Source organism: Planococcus citri, chromosome 5 (assembly GCF_950023065.1).
Source record: "Planococcus citri chromosome 5, ihPlaCitr1.1, whole genome shotgun sequence".
NCBI lineage: Eukaryota > Metazoa > Arthropoda > Insecta > Hemiptera > Pseudococcidae > Planococcus > Planococcus citri.
Window position 1 is genome coordinate 26,941,421 of NC_088681.1, and position 17,698 is coordinate 26,959,118.

General features: G+C 32.7%; 5 protein-coding genes across 7 annotated transcripts; 2 read left to right on the forward strand and 3 right to left on the reverse strand.

Annotated features, from left to right (window-relative positions):
* Window positions 1-47: 47 nt before the first annotated feature.
* Window positions 48-4,915, reverse strand: LOC135847253 (trans-Golgi network integral membrane protein 1-like). The gene is made up of 6 exons (XM_065366706.1): window positions 4,332-4,915; window positions 3,715-4,254; window positions 3,591-3,638; window positions 3,370-3,518; window positions 3,118-3,305; window positions 48-3,030 (listed from the first exon to the last, which is right to left on the reverse strand). Exons 1-5 carry the CDS (start codon window positions 4,792-4,794, stop codon window positions 3,162-3,164), a joined length of 1,344 nt encoding a protein of 447 aa, XP_065222778.1. The 5' UTR covers window positions 4,795-4,915; the 3' UTR covers window positions 48-3,030; window positions 3,118-3,161.
* A 121-nt stretch (window positions 4,916-5,036) lies between these two features.
* On the forward strand, window positions 5,037-7,216 carry LOC135847256 (U5 small nuclear ribonucleoprotein 40 kDa protein). Its single transcript, XM_065366712.1, has 7 exons — window positions 5,037-5,255; window positions 5,321-5,453; window positions 5,529-5,702; window positions 5,763-5,971; window positions 6,038-6,241; window positions 6,313-6,478; window positions 6,550-7,216. The coding sequence occupies exons 1-7, from the start codon at window positions 5,181-5,183 to the stop codon at window positions 6,600-6,602; spliced, it is 1,014 nt and encodes a 337-aa protein (XP_065222784.1). The 5' UTR covers window positions 5,037-5,180; the 3' UTR covers window positions 6,603-7,216.
* Window positions 6,646-10,185, reverse strand: Faf2 (Fas-associated factor 2). Of its 2 annotated transcripts, XM_065366708.1 has the most exons (9): window positions 10,043-10,185; window positions 9,819-9,888; window positions 9,380-9,716; window positions 9,121-9,307; window positions 8,864-9,040; window positions 8,406-8,501; window positions 7,832-8,003; window positions 7,613-7,756; window positions 6,646-7,538 (listed from the first exon to the last, which is right to left on the reverse strand). In XM_065366708.1, the coding sequence occupies exons 2-9, from the start codon at window positions 9,873-9,875 to the stop codon at window positions 7,371-7,373; spliced, it is 1,338 nt and encodes a 445-aa protein (XP_065222780.1). In that variant the 5' UTR covers window positions 9,876-9,888; window positions 10,043-10,185; the 3' UTR covers window positions 6,646-7,370. The 2 variants fall into 2 exon arrangements, with proteins under 2 accessions (XP_065222780.1, XP_065222779.1); XM_065366707.1 differs by having other exon boundaries at window positions 9,819-10,171.
* A 693-nt stretch (window positions 10,186-10,878) lies between these two features.
* Chrac-16 (chromatin accessibility complex protein 1) lies at window positions 10,879-11,820 on the reverse strand. The gene is made up of 3 exons (XM_065366716.1): window positions 11,473-11,820; window positions 11,249-11,375; window positions 10,879-11,101 (listed from the first exon to the last, which is right to left on the reverse strand). Exons 1-3 carry the CDS (start codon window positions 11,611-11,613, stop codon window positions 11,013-11,015), a joined length of 357 nt encoding a protein of 118 aa, XP_065222788.1. The 5' UTR covers window positions 11,614-11,820; the 3' UTR covers window positions 10,879-11,012.
* Window positions 11,821-11,990: 170 nt separating this feature from the next.
* On the forward strand, window positions 11,991-14,179 carry LOC135847258 (uncharacterized). 2 transcript variants are annotated; one of them, XM_065366715.1, is made up of 6 exons: window positions 11,991-12,235; window positions 12,301-12,383; window positions 12,458-12,643; window positions 12,718-13,257; window positions 13,467-13,533; window positions 13,749-14,053. In XM_065366715.1, exons 4-6 carry the CDS (start codon window positions 12,873-12,875, stop codon window positions 13,801-13,803), a joined length of 507 nt encoding a protein of 168 aa, XP_065222787.1. In that variant the 5' UTR covers window positions 11,991-12,235; window positions 12,301-12,383; window positions 12,458-12,643; window positions 12,718-12,872; the 3' UTR covers window positions 13,804-14,053. The 2 variants fall into 2 exon arrangements, with proteins under 2 accessions (XP_065222787.1, XP_065222786.1); XM_065366714.1 differs by lacking the exon at window positions 13,467-13,533 and having other exon boundaries at window positions 12,017-12,235; window positions 13,749-14,179.
* Window positions 14,180-17,698: the final 3,519 nt, after the last annotated feature.

Genomic DNA, 17,698 nt, shown 5'->3' on the forward strand with positions numbered 1-17,698 from the left:
AATTCATTCTGCGTTTCATTATTTTTCTTCTAAATAAATCCATAAAATATGAGCAATGCTTTATTGATTGAAAAATCGAATTTAAAAAAAATTATAATAGTATAGGTAGGTAAATATCATTAAAGCTCACAGTATTTACGTAACGACTTAAAATACCATTAAGCTAGTGGTAAATACTCTTTTTTTTTTCTTCCTTTTTTTTTTGGTAAATATTTTCGAAATATAATCGTCTCCCTTCAAAGTGTCAAAGGAAAAAAGTTAACAACTGTAACCGTGAATTCGATAATTAATTTTTAAACCCATTTACCTATCCATTTCCCACATTACATCGACTAGAACAATAAAAATATATACACACACGCAAACCCATAAATTTTTGTGCCCACAGCCTTTTCAGGCATCACGTTTAAAAAAAAGAAGAAGAAGAAAATGAAATAAACTTAAACAATATAAACTAAAGAAAAAGAAAAAGAAAAAACGTTTAAACATAATAAAGTGAAAATAAAAATAGGTATTTACGTTTTGAAAATAGGAATCAATCCGAGAAAAAGAAAAGCTGTTTGAACAATCGATTGAAAAAGGCGATTAAAAATGCCCCTTATCTTAATACGTAATAAAAGTTCAGTCATCATGGCGAATTAGCCTGATAATACACGAAGAAATTTTATTCAAACTTAATCATAGTAGTATTGCAAATTACCATAGAACGTAACCCCTAATTTATACCAAAAAAAAAATAAAATAAAAACGAAAAAAAAAACAAAGGTAAATCTTACAAATATTTACAAATTGAAATAAATTCACCTAAAATTAAGCGTTACTTCTCACACCGAAATGCTAAGTGCATCTAGATCAGCTAAGACTATCGTCAATATCACAATCATAAATTTAATCGAATCCGAATCGATTACAAAATGGAAAATGCGATTCGATCGACATTAAAATGTACATAACATACGTCATTGATCGAGAAAAAAAATCGTCGCAAGTAAGTCGAAAAATCATCAACTAGGCATGGCTAGGTAATTAAAAAATAATGCTCGAAATAAAGTGATTTATGTGTAATGAGTACGAATGAATATTTTACTCATTTCGAGTTGTAAAGGTAATAATAATAAAATAGGATCAGCGATTGGCCCAAGCTGAAATCTGGTATAATTTAATCAGACAATACTGGTGAATAGAGAAATGTGATGATTCAGATTACAAGCCAAGTTGAAAAATTGACCAATCTAAGGACGTTTACACAGGCTGAAAAAATGATGAATTTTTGATTCCAAAGTTGGACATTTGAGATTTTCTGAATTTGGTGGAGGCAGGAGATCCCTTGCAAAACTGCATTTTATTGCACGTATTACTAAGAGATAAAGAAAAAAGTCTACAAAATCACAAAAAATTCGGTTTTCGCCTAAATTTTTTTAAAAAGTCCAATGTTGTCAAAATTGTGAGAAAGTTTCATTCAAAACATCTCGATTTTCATCAAAATTGCCAGAGTACTAATTCTTGTCAATAAAGTCCCGTTTTCTCCCAAAATTGCCTATTGTCCTATTTTTTGTCAAAATTGTAAAAAAAATCTATTTCTTGACTAAAATTCAATAAAAAGTCCTACGTTCTGCTTCTTGCCAAAATTGTCAAAACGTTCTATTTTTCGCCAGAATCGCCGAAAATGGTCTCGCTTTTTGCTAAAATTGTCAAACTACAATTTCTATTTGCTATTGGAAATCGAAATCAAAGTGGTGAATTATACTAAATATTTGAAAAAATGTGATGATGGCGGAAGGGGGGGGAGAAGACTGCTACAGCTTGTATTTTTCAAAAATAGAAATCAAAATTATTTAAAACAGAAGGTATTCAATTGACAGTTGGAAAAATGTGATGATTGAGGCAAAAGGAAATGGAGGAAAGGAGCTATTACTTTCATTAACTTTCTAAAAAAAAAAAAAAACTCATTAGACAAAAAATTCAAACGTTGATTAAAACAGCGGATAATTTTCACTCAGAGAATAAATTTCTATAATAGCTACAAGATAATCAAAACCAAAACAGTTTTATTCGAATTGTTGAATTTTTTTCAGGAAATTCCATTTCAAGTTATCAAATTGTTGCTCCTTAGTTCGACAATGTTATCGTAACACTTGAATCATTATCAGGATGGGAATTCCAGCTTACGCAAGAATTTCTAATAAATTAACAAATACTGAAAAGAACCCAGGTATTTTGATCTCGTATTTCTTGTTAGAATTATTTTTCAAGTTCCAAATGAAATTACGTCAGTTTGATTTTCCAAGAAAAAATAGTTCCAAATAAAATTACGTCGATTTCATTGTCCAAGAAAAGCTTGAATTATCTTATATAAAACATTCTTTAAAAGTCTCGCAGAAAAATTTTGAAATTACGAATGAAAAACACGCCAATTACAAAAACGCATGTCACGTTAGGTAAAAATTGAAATTAAAGCTTGACAAGAATCGAATTTAAAATACAAAATATTAGGCAAGGTGTAACCTACGATGATATTTGTTATTACAAAATTAGTAATAATCAATAGAAAATACGAAAAAAAAAAAAAAAAAAAAAAAATAGGTCAAAATAGAGAATAAAATTTCAAGCGAAATTTACTAATAATAATAAATATTTGGTATTCCATAATGTCATTTAATTTGTAACTTTCCAACTCGATTGCGAAATAAACTCGATGTTATGAAAACAAAAGAAAATATTTAAAACATGCGAAATGCATAACACGTGCTCAATCAAACACTCATTCTGTCGTCAATTATTAAGATAGGTGTAATTCGTAGAAGCGATAAAATTACTCTATCTGGAATAACTTACTAGGAGACGTCTCACTGTGTAGCTTTTTCCTTTCGAGGTAACTTTACAAGTCATTAATGGAACTGGTCGCGTGATCGATCAGAAATCTGATCAAGATCAAAATTGGTATAAACGTGAACTAACGCGATGATTTTTACAATAAACACGCTAATTATACACGCAATTACCTCGACTACTAACAAACAAATATACAACCTAGAAACAATGCAACCAGAAAAGGTAGTATGAATTTCAGAAAAGGACATTCGACTTACGTACAATAATTGAAAAAAAATCACGCACCTATATTTACATCACAGACTAAAAAACCAGGACGGCAGTCCTACTTAGTATAGAAGAGTATTGGATGAAGATGTTGATGGACCGGATGCCATTGCTTCTTCGAGAGTGCAATCTAATTTGCTGTAAGCTGCTGAATTCGGTCGTCTTTTCACACTGCTTCGACGGCCTTCGATCATTAAAGCGAGAATCTGTAAAACGAATAGGTTATAGATGGAGATACCGAACCATTCGAGGGGAATTGATCGTCGTTACCTTTTTCTTATTGTACATTGCGATGTAAAAACATACGCAAATGGCTGATATGAATATGAAGTAGGTGAAAAAATTCGAATCTCCGGCGTTTTCGAATGGGTCAACGTCTATCCTCTCTTGATGTCCTACTTCTTGTTTCGTGTCTGTGGCTGTGGATTAGAAACATTAGTATCTTGTATTCGTTTATTGAACGTTAAATCATTATAAGATAATTTACCAACCTTTACTCTGCGGATGCTGAAACGGGCTATCGTCATTCAAATTTCCATCTGGAAAAAATATAAAGTTTGCGGTAATTTACATGGCGAATGACCTTTGAGAATTTGAAACTTATTATTAACTAACCAGCATGTACTGCGTGATCGTCGTTTGCCTCATTGTTTTCATCGTTAGTGTTTCCCTGTGGAACAGGACCAGCATCAGCATTTTCATCATGTGGGATGACTGGGTTTTGATCATCTATCGATGGGTTTTGATCAACACTTGATGGGTTTTGATTTTGATCAACATTCGATGGCTTTTCAAAAACATCGGGTGGCGCGAACTCACCATCGGATTGCTCTTGATTAATAGGTCTTTCTGGTTTCGCAAGATTATGAGCTGACGGATCATCTTTCGGCGGTAGTACACCTTGAGCACCCTGTTGAGTTGGCTCACTGGATTTACTAGTAATATTAGGTTGCACAGCTACAACTGGTGGTTTGATAACATATTTCTGTTGAGCTTTAGACTCTTCACCAGGGATTGAAATTGAATCATGCTGGTCGTTCGTGTTTTGGGGAGCAGTATTTTGTTTCGACTCAGCAGCAGGATTCGGAATTGGAACTTTCTCTGCAGCAGTATTCAAAGCGTTTCCTGTTTCCTGAACCGTATTAATTCCACTTTCTACAGAAAAGAAATAAAATCAATTGACGAATAAAGAATACTGTGGAATAATCACCACTTTCAAAGCCGCTACTTACTTAGTACAGAAAAGGAAACCAAAAACGGGCACAAAGGATTCACTTTTTCATCTTCAAGCGATGTGCAAATAGCTGAACAAGCTCTAGGAAGTTTCATTTTTTCCAAGTTCTTAGAAACGTTTTTAGGCACATTACCGAGTACAATATTCAAAGAGCCAGCTTCTTTACAAAATTTTCCGGGATCATCGGATGAGAACTCGGTCGATTTCTTTATCACTTGATCTATTTTAAGAGAACTCGAATTCCTACAAATATCCACTATAATTGAATAAATACCATTGCAAAGGATATCTTCTGAATCTCGATCTCCTGATGTTTTACAGAAGTCTAATTTCAAAGGGTCCAACTGCGAATTCGATCCACCACAATTGTGGACAAATGTATCGGTAATCTTTTCGCTCAATAAATAGCAATTAGCTGTCACGATCAACGCGAAGAAGACGACGGATTTTTTCGAATCCATTTCAAAGTCTTTACAATTAATTAACACTCGAATTTTAATTTTAAACCATCACTGAAATAAACACGCCACGATGATATCAGCTTCATAAGTCATAAAATTTTCACTGGACTGGACTATCAATTACGAATCACCCTGTGCACCGCTCCTCCGCAACCTGATTTGATTCTAGGGCGGAGCAGGGAGAAGGGAAGGAAAAAAGGTGCACCAATCTCGGGGTATCGTTTTATTACGAAGGCACCTAGATGTAAACAAAAAAAAAATTGATGAAAAGAAAAAAACACATTTCGACTGAAATTTGCCGGATATTTTGCAATTTTTGCTGAAAATTACTAAATTATTAAATTTTTACACTCGATGATTCGTTAAGTAGTGAAGTTAGTGCAAAAATGAAGCATAAAAACGAAGTAGCCATCATCGAAAATGACTCGGTCGTGCCGACGAAGAAATCTAAACCTAACGATGTAAGTATCACTGATATCACTCAACACCTCTATGATCACTTCTAATTGAAATTTTAAATACTTAGGATGCCCATGCTCGAACATCCGACCTAATGGCACCTATAATGATGCTGGAAGGACACCCAGGAGAAATTTACTCCGTCAAATTCCATCCCGAAGGGAAACACTTAGCTTCTGCTGGATACGATCGACAGATCTGTTAGTACACTTTGGCAGATTTTATATTCCGGTCAACTTGTTTCGTTAACATTTTCCTACGATTTTTTTTTCCAGTCATGTGGAATGTATATGGAGAATGTGAGAACATAGGAACCCTTTCAGGACATACCGGAGCTGTGATGGAATTACATTTCTCGACCGATGGCAATTACATTTTTACTTGTAGTACCGATTCCACTTTGGGGATGTGGGATTTAGAGAAAGGACAAAGAGTGAAGAAATTAAAAGGTAGAAGATATCTTCTCTCGTAAGCTTTCGATCATATCCTGATATCTGTTTCATTTTCAGGACACGGTTCATTTGTGAATTCTTGCGACGTTAATCGACGAGGACCTATAAAATTATGTAGTGGTTCCGATGATTGTACTGTTAAAATATGGGACCCTCGAATGCGAGGACAAGCCACTACTTTGAATAATACCTACCAAGTGACCGCAGTTTGTTTTAATGATACTGCCGAATACGTTATTTCCGGTGGCATTGATAATGATATAAAGGTACAGATCATCTTAGCCTTATTTACTAAACTTCTTCAGATTTTTGCTAATTTTAACCATTTTTAGGTTTGGGATTTGCGTAAAAACGCCACTCATATGAAATTACGCGGGCACGTAGATACAGTCACCGGCGTTTCTTTATCAGCCGATGGATCTTATATACTTTCCAATGGTATGGATAACACGTTACGAATATGGGATATTAGACCGTATGCTCCGGCTGAACGATGTGTCAAGATTTTCAGCGGTCATCAACATAATTTTGAAAAGGTATGAATTCGAGAAAAAGACTCATAATTTGAATGGTACAAATTTTTCATATTTTGTTGATGTGTTCGCAGAATTTATTACGGTGTTGTTGGTCTGCCGATGGCCAAAAAGTATCCGCCGGTTCTGCCGATAGATTTTTATACATTTGGGATACCACATCTCGAAGGATACTGTATAAACTACCTGGTCATAATGGTAGCATAAACGATGTAGATTTCCATCCAACTGAGCCAATTGGTGAGTAAACTTTCAACTTCACGATATTAATGTTCCAGTTTCGATTCCTAATTGAATAATTTTTTTCACAGTTGTATCTGGCTCAAGCGATAAAGTCATCTATTTAGGAGAAATAGCGAAGTAAAATATGTTCCTGTTGAACATCGGAGATAAATAAATTGAAAATATTGTTTTTTGAAATGTACGATTGTATTATAAAAAAAAAAAATTAAACTACCTGTAACAATTAAAGAAAAAAGTACAAATTTCCTCGATAAAATTAACAATACATGGGATTACTTCAACGATACCGTCGAATGAAAAATGATAGCGGATTAAAACGAATATTGATGTAGTTCTCAATATTCTCGTACATGAGAGAAAATGGTAAACAATTTAAAAGTACAAGTCTAATCTACCTATAACTGGAGGGGCAGAAAAATTCAAAGCTCTTTTAAACGAAACGAAATAAAACTACGAAATGAAAGAAAAAAAATCTTCAAAATGATCCAACTGTTTTCCGTTCCAGGGTCAATTTTTTTTATAATCAACTTATTAATCAATTAGGTATTCAGGAACAAAAATTTATACAAAATTAAACATTACAGTTACATTAAAGTACAACTGAAAAATTTCGTACCAAATAGTACACGAAGAAAATGGCAAAATGCATTGCTTAACATTAAGATATCCGTTTAAAATTATACTTATTCTATGGATTTCATTTGATATTTATGTAAATAGATTTCTTAATTGAAATTTGCTGAATTTATTTTTTTTTTTTTATCACTTTATAGAGAAGAAATACAACATAGAACCATCGTGTTCACGTATCACAATATTACATTTGCGTAAATACACATAAGAAAGTAACAAATGACGAAAAATGAGGCAATAATATGCCATGAGTTGACTACGACTCTAAATCATACACAAATAATACTTCTCGTTTACGTAGACCTGCATCTTGTAATGTTTGAACTGATGTCATCGAACAGTCTAGGATTTTCTTCGGGAAATTCGTAGCTATTTCGAATCTACCGGATAAGTTTGGGTTGCAAAATATGTAATAGTAGATATCCTGAAATTGATATTAATCGTTGAAAATTACATTTTAAAAATGATTAGAGTAAATTAAGAGAAAAATCTACTTACACGTAAAGTGTGAGTAGTTAAGAATCGTCGCTCGAGTCGATCGCCGTTAGGCATTTTAAACGAAATACAAACACAATCTGGATGTGATGATGATGGCTCGTCGGGAATTCTTTCGGCGTACTCTACTTTTTGATTCTCCAATTCCTATTTAAACAAAAAAAGGCTAGAATCTTACGAAGATCTACATATATAGCGTAGACTTCGCATTTTGTAACTTACTAATTTCTTCATCAGTTCGTCTTGAATAAGCTTGTGTTTTTCCAACTCGATTTTTCGTATTTCTTCTCGTTCCAATTCACGTTGACGTTGTTTTTCCTGATCGGCTCGAAGGGATTCCATGTACGCTTCATCTTGTTGCTCTCTGATCGACTGGTTTACGATTCGTTCCATTCTGCAAATGCCAACATCATCGTAAAACACGAATATAACGAACTGAGTAAATTAATTGGTCATTTCAACACTGAATCAAAGAACTTTGACCTTTGAAGTATCGAAAAAAATGAAATATTTTAGCTAATCGTTCGAAGTGTTAAAAATAAACACCAAGCAACTGGTTTCGTTCAAATGTTATTTTAAAATAAATAATGGCATCTCAGTTAAACGTATCACAAAATGAAGATTGTCAAGTTTCGATTTTGCAATGCTCTGCTGTCCTCTTTTTTCCCCTCCCACGCCTCTCTTCTGTCGCTTACAACAAAGTGAAGATAAATTCGTTTATGTAAGCTTTTTTTTTTGCTCAGATTATCGATGGTAGTAAAGATATAGGCATCCAATTTGGTGTCATTCAACTTACCTGCTAGCTCGAGCAGCATACAAGATTTGCTCATTATTCTCAATAACTGATTGTAAACGATTCACAAGAACTGAGGTTTCCATCAAGCCTTCTAATCTGTAATAAAAAAAGAGAAAAAAAATCAAAATAATTTTCAGAAAATGAAGGAATTATCAAACTGCGAATGCATTATTAATCTGTCACATGGAAATTGGAAACATGAAACATCCTTTTCGTCGTCTTTTTCAGTTTCGAAATGAATCAAAATCAATAAAAATTGCAATATAATTGATAATCAAAACGACATTCGATTCGATCTCCTCATAAATACAATGAAAATGAATCTGAAGGTCATTCAATGGACAGAATGCGTATTCGAATGTTCATAAATATTAATACGATTCCGTAAGTGCTTATGTAAGTTGGTCTTTTTCAAAGCATTTACGTGCAATTCATCGTAAATCGAGAAAAACGCTTACCTCGCAACGAGAGTCATGACATTATCGCGCAGTATAATAACACCCATGAATGGAAAAGATTTAGCATGAAGCGCATGCATCACACGACGACCTTCGCTTTTCGACGACGAACAAGACCAAAATATTACAGCATGAGCGTTTAAAAAATCAATCATTTCTTGACTGGTTAACGTGTTTCTGTAGAGCAGTAAATAGAAACGCTATTATTATTAATGCATCGAGTAATAGCTGATGCGTTTTCAATGCAAATTACTCGCCTGCAAAATGAGGCACAATCTTGATTATCGGAATGCAAGTAAACGATGAGAAAACGTAATTCTAATTTAGCATCGTTCAAAGCTTGAGCGTAAGTTCCTTGGTAGAATACGGGATGTCTGCGACCGTACGATTCTTCAAATTCGTTAATATAACTAACAACATCTCCGACAGGATCAGTCACTTCGGCTAAACAAACGAAAAAGTATTTCAATACCTGATCGTAATACGACCACGAAGAAACGCTATCGTGTTACTTACGATATCTAGGTCGATTCCAAAATATACTACGAGTGAATTCTAGAAACGATGTAAACGTGCTGTATACAAATCTAAATAAAAACGATGCAATAAATCCGAAAGTTCCAGCCCATCTCCAGGGAAAAGGAAGTCCCGGCGGTTCAGCGATGAAAATCTGTTGAACTGACGGATCGCTGTACACAACCGGTACATCATTAGTGGGCGCTCTCGTGACAGAATATACCGACGGTCTACCCTCTTTGATATTTAATTGATCTTGAACGGCTGTCTCGAGATCCCAATTATGTCGTTGTAATGCATCTCGACACAATGATATATCTTCTATTCCCGTCAGGTCCTGTTGAAAAATCAAATTTGGCATGCGTCGGGTAAAATGACTTTCATAAACGTGGGTTCCACGTTTTGTCACCGTTAGCATTTTTTGTACTTTACGACTTACTTGAAACTGAAGCATTTTTTCAGTTTGTTCGGGACTCAGTGCAATATCGTTATTCATTTTTAGGTCTTTTCTAAAGTAAATACAACGTAATTATTTACACCACGGGTAAAATATAAACAAAGGAAAACTTGTATCATTTAAACTTTTTACAGCTCAAATCGACCAGCATACTGAGGCTAATTAAACTTATATACACAATAGATTAGTAGATTAAATTAATTTACATGTCGGATTGGTTAAAATAGAAGCTTCTTCCCTAATTAAAACAAACACGTAAATGAAAATTAGTCATTAAATTCGCGAAATCTTTATGATAAAAAATTCGGTAACTACAATAACATAACAAAACTGCGAGAAAAATGATGAATGTCATGTGATCAACGAACGATGCAAAATAAAACGAAGAAGCACGATGATACCCGAGATGCTATTTTGAACAATTGTTTAACCTTAGTTTGGTGTGGTGGGATTTAAATGATTGAAATGAAACTTTCGATGTTTTCGAATTCGAACTTCAAAGTTCAAACTTTTACTTGTACTTGATTTTTTTTCATCACAAAAAAGTAAAGACCAATTTTGATGAAATGAGATTTGTAGTTTCGAAGTTGAAATTCAAAATTACGGGGAATTGAAAATTGAAATTTGAAGTCGAGTTTAAAAAGGCGCGAAAAAAGATCGTAAGGAAATGAGTTGTGAGAAATGAAAATTACTTTGATTGAATTTTCGTTGATGATGAATTCGAAAATTTGTGCAGCTGCTGTGCTTCCATTGTATTTCATCCTCAATATTTTTCAACACAATCATGAATCAATCAACCAAATATTCGATAAAAAAAATATATAAGTCTTTCTTTTCCGTTGCTTTGTTCCTTCATTCTCTCTCTTTCACTTGAATCTCCTAGAACTACATTACATCTTCGTTACTTTTTGTTCAATTTTAATTGTAAAACACAAAAAAGCTCATTACCATCATAATCAATTCAACAATCAAGTTGATTCGAAAGTTCAGATTTGTGCTCAATCTGCTCAATACACCGAATTCCGAACAAAAAAACACCAAGTAATTATATTACATACTTTTGTTTAGATCAAATCATTTTCAAATAAATACAAAATTAAAAATAATAATTAAAAATACAATACGCTGAGGTTTTATAAAACGTTACAAGAGTAACATCTTGAGGTAGATTAAGAACTAAGAAGATTCTTCACCATTTGAATCTGAATCTAAATTCTGCAGTTTTTCTTTATATTCTTTCACAGTAATTTTTCTAGGCATTATTTCTAAAATGGAAACAAATAAACAATAAATTAATAATCGAGAAAATTAGACGGAGTTTCGAGAAAAGCACGACGCTGCTATCAACCATGCAATTACATGTTTTCATTACGTAATGAAAATTGAAAATGTGAACCATACGTGATACGAACCTTTCAGAAATGCCATACTTTCCATAGTTTGTACTGCATCAGCTAACGAAGGATAATCTAGGACTTTTTGTTTTTCTCGTTTATGCATTTCATAAGCTTTATGCGTTAAATACTTGACGAATAGTTCCTGCAGAAACAATGATAATAATGCATTGTTAGTATTAGCACGTGATGTACCATTAAACGGAATTCTTTCAGTTGGAGAGTAAAAAGCACATACGAACCGTTGATCGAGCTACTAGAAATAGTGAATCTTGACCAATATTTTCAGTATCGGGAGAACTTTTCATAATAATTCTAATACGACTAATCGGTAGTAATGACTCCTTCTTTGCGGAACTTCCATTGGCTTTTTTCGATTCCATTTTTACCTGGGGAACTTGATGACTTGACAGAACGAATAAAAATTTATGTGCAACTTCTATTAATGCTATAACATAATAAATATTATCATTCTATGCGGAATTATTCGGCGTAATTAATAAAATCGGCTTGCAAAAAAATAACGATAAAAAAATTTGACTGATATCACGAGAACAGAAGAGGAGTCAATTTTCACTTTCAGCGTCTATCTGCACGAAACGGAGTATCAATATTCTCAATGTTGCCACCTTGTTTAAAAGTTTATGTCATGAAATATGAAGCTGTCATGTCATCAAATTAACAAGCGTCTGGTTTAAAACTATAATTGTGTGTTTCACAAATGTTCACTGAACTAATTATTTCCAAAATTATTGTTTCCAAAAAATTCAACGACAGCTTTCCTTCGATTCCGTTAAATAAACGAAGCATACGTGGTACTTTTCTGTCACTCGACTCAGTGGCTAGCACTGGTCAATGGGTTGGGTGTTTTTTTTTCGAGTTTTCCAGAGATAACACCAATTTGGAAATAGAAAATTTTCGTGATTACGTGAATTTTTTACGATTTCGATTTTCACTTGCGAAGGAATTAATCAATTCAATGCGTTTCTATGTCTATTGTGAAAGGTAAGTCGTTTTATTCACTCTTGATGGTAATTCTATCATCATAATCACCTTTGTTTTGTTACCAGATTGTGGTGAAATTTGGTCTCGATTATTTGATCATCAGCCATTTATTCAACCAGAAATAAGCACCTTTATTAGAGAATTCGAGGTAACTATCTGCATCACGATTATTACAAAATCTAACGTTATCGTTTATTCAAAATATACCCTAATTTTACTCAGGAAAAGAGATCAGATAGAGAAGTTGAAAATCTGTTGAACATATTGAACGTCCAGTGTGAAATACAAGATCAGTGCGAACGCTTATCTCAGCATCAAAGCTCACCTCTCGATTCGTTGAACGATAAAGTCGTTAGTTGTTTAGATCAAAGTGAACGTATTTTGAGCAGCGAGAAATCCCAAACCTTGGTAAGAAGATTGGCTTTGTATATTCACATCTCTCTTCGATCCACTGCTGGGAATTAATTTACTTTTCTGTGCAGAAAACCGTGTTGGAAAATCGACGACAAGAACGAGCCAAACGATGGGATCAGATTAAGAAGAGTATGGAATCAAAGTATATCGAAGTAGATGCTCAATTTATTAAAGAACAAGAAGAAATCAAAACATTTTACAAAGAGAAAGAAAACACCCTGAAATGCTGAACACGATTAAAAATCCATATGTCTCGGTCGCCATGACCGATGACTTACGCGATAATTTCATCGAAGCGTATAATGCCAATAAACCAAACATTCCCGAAAGAATAAAAATCTTGGCTGAAAATAAATTCAAAAGTGATATCCAACTCGAAGATATTCTATGGTTGAAGAAAAAATTACCTAAAGACGTTCGTATTTATAAATTATTGGAAAACTGCGACGTTAAATTACCAGCTCCCGAGTTAGAGCCTAGAAATCCGGAATTAGAAGCCAGAATTCAAAAACTCAAAGTGTTAGAAGAAGAACGTAGATATCAAGATATGACTAGAAATGTAGATACATCGAGAGTTCGTCATCCCGAAGATAGCATCGCATATCAAAGTAAATATTATTCGCAGTTCTTCTATTACACGTTCAAATTTTAAACCAACAAATTCGATTGTGTATTTGTATTTTATTCGCTTTCACGTTAAAAGCTTTCGGAGTAAGGTGATCAATTTTATGGCTAATGAAAACATCGAGTTTCCAAATCAATCCTTACCAGTAGTATTCCAATATAAGATCAGTAACGATCTATTTGTTTCTTTCAGGTTCCTGTACTACATTCATGTGTTTACCATTTTTATCGAAAAACTACATAACTTCTTGGTTCCAAAGGTTGTAGCTATTTTTTGACATTACTGACTAACTTCTTACTCAACTAGTCCCAAAATTTTCTCCTCAATTCTCAACCCGTTACTTCTTTATGGATGTTTTCAGTATATACTCGAACGCTTCACAATAACATAGCTAAGCTTACTAACACATTCGTTTGATATATTTTTTCTAGTTATGCATTTTTACTGAGTTTTTTCTCATTTTTTTGTTCGCAGTGAAAGAGATGAATCGTCAGTTGATCGGGGTTCTACAAGTTGTGCTCTCGATTAGCACCGGATTCGCTTTTGGATTTATTGGAATAAACTGGTTGATCGGTCCTTTGGAAGTAAGTGTTCGTCTCGTGCTCGGCCTTGTCTCCGCTTTCGTCATCGGTACAGCTGAATTGTATTTCTTCGTGAAGAAAATCGCCGAAACATTGGATCCTCCTCCTGCGACTAATAAAAAGAAAATTTAGTGGGATATAATTTGTTACCATTCGTCGTTTTTTACTAATTTTTTTGTATTCGATATACGCTGGATATACGCTATTCATGTATTGTATACTTTCCATTTCCCATTCATGTAAACGACTCCAACACGTACTTAGCGGGTACTATGGGTATTACCTAAAGCGTTACTAGGAAATAAATATATTATCGTCGTTTTACTAGGGCTAATTTTTTTTAATGATTTCATTCTTATTGATATCGTATTTGAAAACTAACGAACTTGTAAATTAGAGATTATATAAGTGTGATTTCGAACTTGTTCTGGCAAATGTTAATTCTCAATGACCTCGTTTCATCTGTTCTGTTTATTCGTATTTTAGTGTTCGGATCACAGATGTGCACAATACTACGTCGTAAAATTGATCATCGATTTTTTTGACTGTCAAAAATACGTAATATGGAACTTTCGATTAATATTTCATGGAATTTTTCTGGATAATTTACCAATTAGTAGTATTGAAATTTCAAAAACTTTCAATTCGTATTTATAAAATCTATAGAGGCAACCGGACAATTTAGGGTACCTACATATTTATTTCGCAGTAGGCTTCAATAAATTCAGAATCATTTTTAATTATAGTACCTCGGTATTTTCTTATGCTTCGATGTACGTAGTTAGTAAGCATTCGCTTTACGCAAAATTATTTCATAATTGAGAAGGCTTTTCAAGAATAACGGAAGCTGCACGAGTATATGCACAAAGAATATTGTTTATTGCAGATACAACCACTAACCGGTCATCATGCTTGCAAATTTTTTTTATTCCTTGGCTAAAAACATTACCTACCTACCTGATTATCTGCGTTGTATTTACCGGTAGAGATAGGCACATGCAAGCTTATTACAAAGAGCTTAGGCTATAATTAAGACCTCTAATGGATGGTAAAAGGTGTAACGAAACCATCCATCAGGTCATTCATATCTATAACACGTCGTCATCTATCTGCAACAACGAAAAACCATTATAATGTACCTCCGAGGTATAAAATCCGCAATTTCTTCTCGCCATCGTCAATGCATAAAATCAGGTTACGTCATCTTGCAAACATACAACACATTTACTTACCTACCTGGAACTACCATACTAGCGTGTGTGCTTCACTGCTTGTATTCGGGTCCATGTAATAAAATTTATTCTATGTAGGAAGGTATTGAATTTATCAACCTGTAGGTATATTTGGCATTTCATCTGGAAGATAAACATTTTTGTTGGAGATGTGGCCATCAACGATCAGAATTAAAAATCGGTGGTTTTACAAAAATTGTAGCAAGGTATATGGACAGTCAACCAGTTTCAAAACAACATCGAAGAAATTCCACCTATGTTAATGTAAGTACATAAATACCAAACAAAATAGCTCAGAACAGAACAAAAAAATCAAAAAAATAACTCGGAAAAATGAACAACTAAGTAACAATTATTCCAGAACAACTGAAAAAAATTTACGAAAGGATAAAAAAATGAAAATTTGTATCGCAAGGTATCAGTTATTTTTCGTCCCACGTTAAAAAAAATGAAAGAATTAAAAATTTGAAAGAAATTGAAAAATAGCTGAAAGTAGAATAAATCTACAATTTTGCACCAGTGATCCATCTCTGCAAAATTTTGATTTTGAAAATATTTTTTTTTCTATTTATGGTAAAGTAAGAACAAAATATTTTGCATATAATCGTGGCAAAATAATTCATTCGTGAAAAATATTTCAATACACTTATTGTACCATTTTGTACCTATGTACCAACCTAGTAATAATTCTTCCAAAAAAATATACGAGTAGGTATAAGAGTAAGTAGGTAAATAAAAAAAAAATCTCAAAAATCTTGGAAGAAATATTTAACAATCATGAAAAAAATCAATTTGCTGTATTATTGTGAAGATTGAAATTTTTTCCATTTTAGCAACTATAAAATGAAAAAAAAAGTTGAAAGCTAAAAAGTCCCCAAAAATATTCTCAGATTAAAACAGCAAAATTCGACAGGTAAAGTAATGGAGCATCTGGTATCAGATGGAATTTCCCTGAGTAGGTATAAAGCTGAAAAAAATGAAACTAAAACTAAAAAGAAAAGAAAAAAAAATGAAAATATTTTTTAATAAAGTACATTATGTCTATGCATCACAACGAAATTTGAAAAATAAAAAGTAACTTTAGTAAGCTTTATTTCCAATGTAAAAAAGTTACCAAAATTTTTAGTTAATAATCCTATTGCTCAAAAAGGAAACTATAGAAGTACCTTGACAGTTGACAGTACTTTTTCAGGAGGGGGGGCATGGCAAGAGTTAACAATATTTTTACCATCTCAATTTTTCATTTTCAAATTTTTCAACTTTTTTTGAGTATTTATAGCAAAACTACTCACACTTTATCAACAGAATTGTTCTTTAAAAATGCAAATTAAATCATCGAAGATTACTGTCTTCAGTTTCGAGTGTAAGCATTGGGAAAGAAGTTGAGTGTTCAATTTTTCATTTGTTTTCTAGCACAAATTTTTCGATATTTATTATTCATCAATGTAATGCCTGTAGGTATGTTTAAAAAAACATGAAGGATGAAAATGAAAGTCGTGTCATGTTGAAAAATATTTTCACACAAATACAAAAAATTTAAAAATCTTTTTATTCGTCATGAAAAAATAAAAAGAACTAGAGAATAAAATCGAAAAGAAAAATATTCAAAAATATATTGAAAAAAAGTATCAAAGTATCAAAAAATACGAGCTGAATGAATAGATAAAAATAAAAGAATTAAGAAAGCTGAAGTAAGTAACAATGAAAAATATTTTTCAATAATTACCAACTAAGGCACTATAAAAATTTAGTCACTTTTCTGTTCATAAACAAAGAAGAAAAAAAGTTGAAAAGTTGAAATGGAAAATTCAAAAAAATTAGAACGTTCAACTATGTACTTTGAAAATTAATTTTACATTTTAAAAATAATAAGAGCACGCCCAAATACTACTATAGTGTGAAATAAGAAAAATATTGTAGTACATCGTGGAAATTGAAGTTTTTAAAATTTTTTTTTTAATATTTATATTCTAAAAGACGTAATGTTGAGAAAATTAAATTATACTCCTCCCCCCCAATCTCCAACCTCTTCAATCAGAAAAAAAAATATTCTACATACAGTTTAAAATTAAATAAGTAACAAAAAATGAACTCCAAACCTTCCAAGCACCAATGAGCAGATTTACCTTCTTGAAAATACACCTATTTAAATTCCAACAAAGGTAAAGTTATACAACTCCAACTTCTACGAACACAAAATCAGATGAGCTTTGATAGCAATTTGAATGATTTTGATTTGTTGCTTTTGCTCAATATCTGCTACATAATAAATATCCTCGAAGAACAATAAGTTTTCTTCCGTTTGACCGAAATTGAAAATTTTTCAAAATAACGTAGTTAAAAATGGCTCAAATAAATTCTAGAAGAGAGGGATGTAGAGGATAGGGGTGGTCAAAAACTTATAGAAGATTCTTTCCCATTAAAATGACACGATCTTCATTTTTGCTTGTTTACATCTCTACCTATTATTTAAAAAAATGCTTCAATATGTTGTATAAGCAATCGAATTCTGACTATAAAACTTCAGATCTGAGTGTTTCACTTTTTATTTGGTACAGAATTTTCTCAAGCTTTTGTAATCGGTTCGAATTCTCCTTAAGACATCAGAGAT

Coding starts and splice junctions, on each gene's coding strand:
- LOC135847253 (XM_065366706.1), bottom strand. CDS start 4,794: ATGGATTCGAAAAAATCCGTCGTCTTCTTCGCGTTGATCGTGACAGCT. Junction 4,255..4,331: donor GGTTTCCTTTTCTGTACTAA/GTAAGTAGCGGC, acceptor TCTTTTCTGTAG/AAAGTGGAATTAATACGGTT. Junction 3,306..3,369: donor CAATGTACAATAAGAAAAAG/GTAACGACGATC, acceptor TTCGTTTTACAG/ATTCTCGCTTTAATGATCGA.
- LOC135847256 (XM_065366712.1), top strand. CDS start 5,181: ATGAAGCATAAAAACGAAGTAGCCATCATCGAAAATGACTCGGTCGTG. Junction 5,703..5,762: donor AAGAGTGAAGAAATTAAAAG/GTAGAAGATATC, acceptor TTTCATTTTCAG/GACACGGTTCATTTGTGAAT. Junction 6,479..6,549: donor CCATCCAACTGAGCCAATTG/GTGAGTAAACTT, acceptor TTTTTTTCACAG/TTGTATCTGGCTCAAGCGAT.
- Faf2 (XM_065366708.1), bottom strand. CDS start 9,875: ATGAATAACGATATTGCACTGAGTCCCGAACAAACTGAAAAAATGCTT. Junction 9,041..9,120: donor GATTGTGCCTCATTTTGCAG/GCGAGTAATTTG, acceptor ACTGCTCTACAG/AAACACGTTAACCAGTCAAG. Junction 8,004..8,405: donor TATGCTGCTCGAGCTAGCAG/GTAAGTTGAATG, acceptor TGGCATTTGCAG/AATGGAACGAATCGTAAACC.
- Chrac-16 (XM_065366716.1), bottom strand. CDS start 11,613: ATGGAATCGAAAAAAGCCAATGGAAGTTCCGCAAAGAAGGAGTCATTA. Junction 11,376..11,472: donor TTCTAGTAGCTCGATCAACG/GTTCGTATGTGC, acceptor TTGTTTCTGCAG/GAACTATTCGTCAAGTATTT. Junction 11,102..11,248: donor AAGTATGGCATTTCTGAAAG/GTTCGTATCACG, acceptor TTTCCATTTTAG/AAATAATGCCTAGAAAAATT.
- LOC135847258 (XM_065366714.1), top strand. CDS start 12,873: ATGCTGAACACGATTAAAAATCCATATGTCTCGGTCGCCATGACCGAT. Junction 13,258..13,748: donor AGATAGCATCGCATATCAAA/GTAAATATTATT, acceptor TTTTGTTCGCAG/TGAAAGAGATGAATCGTCAG.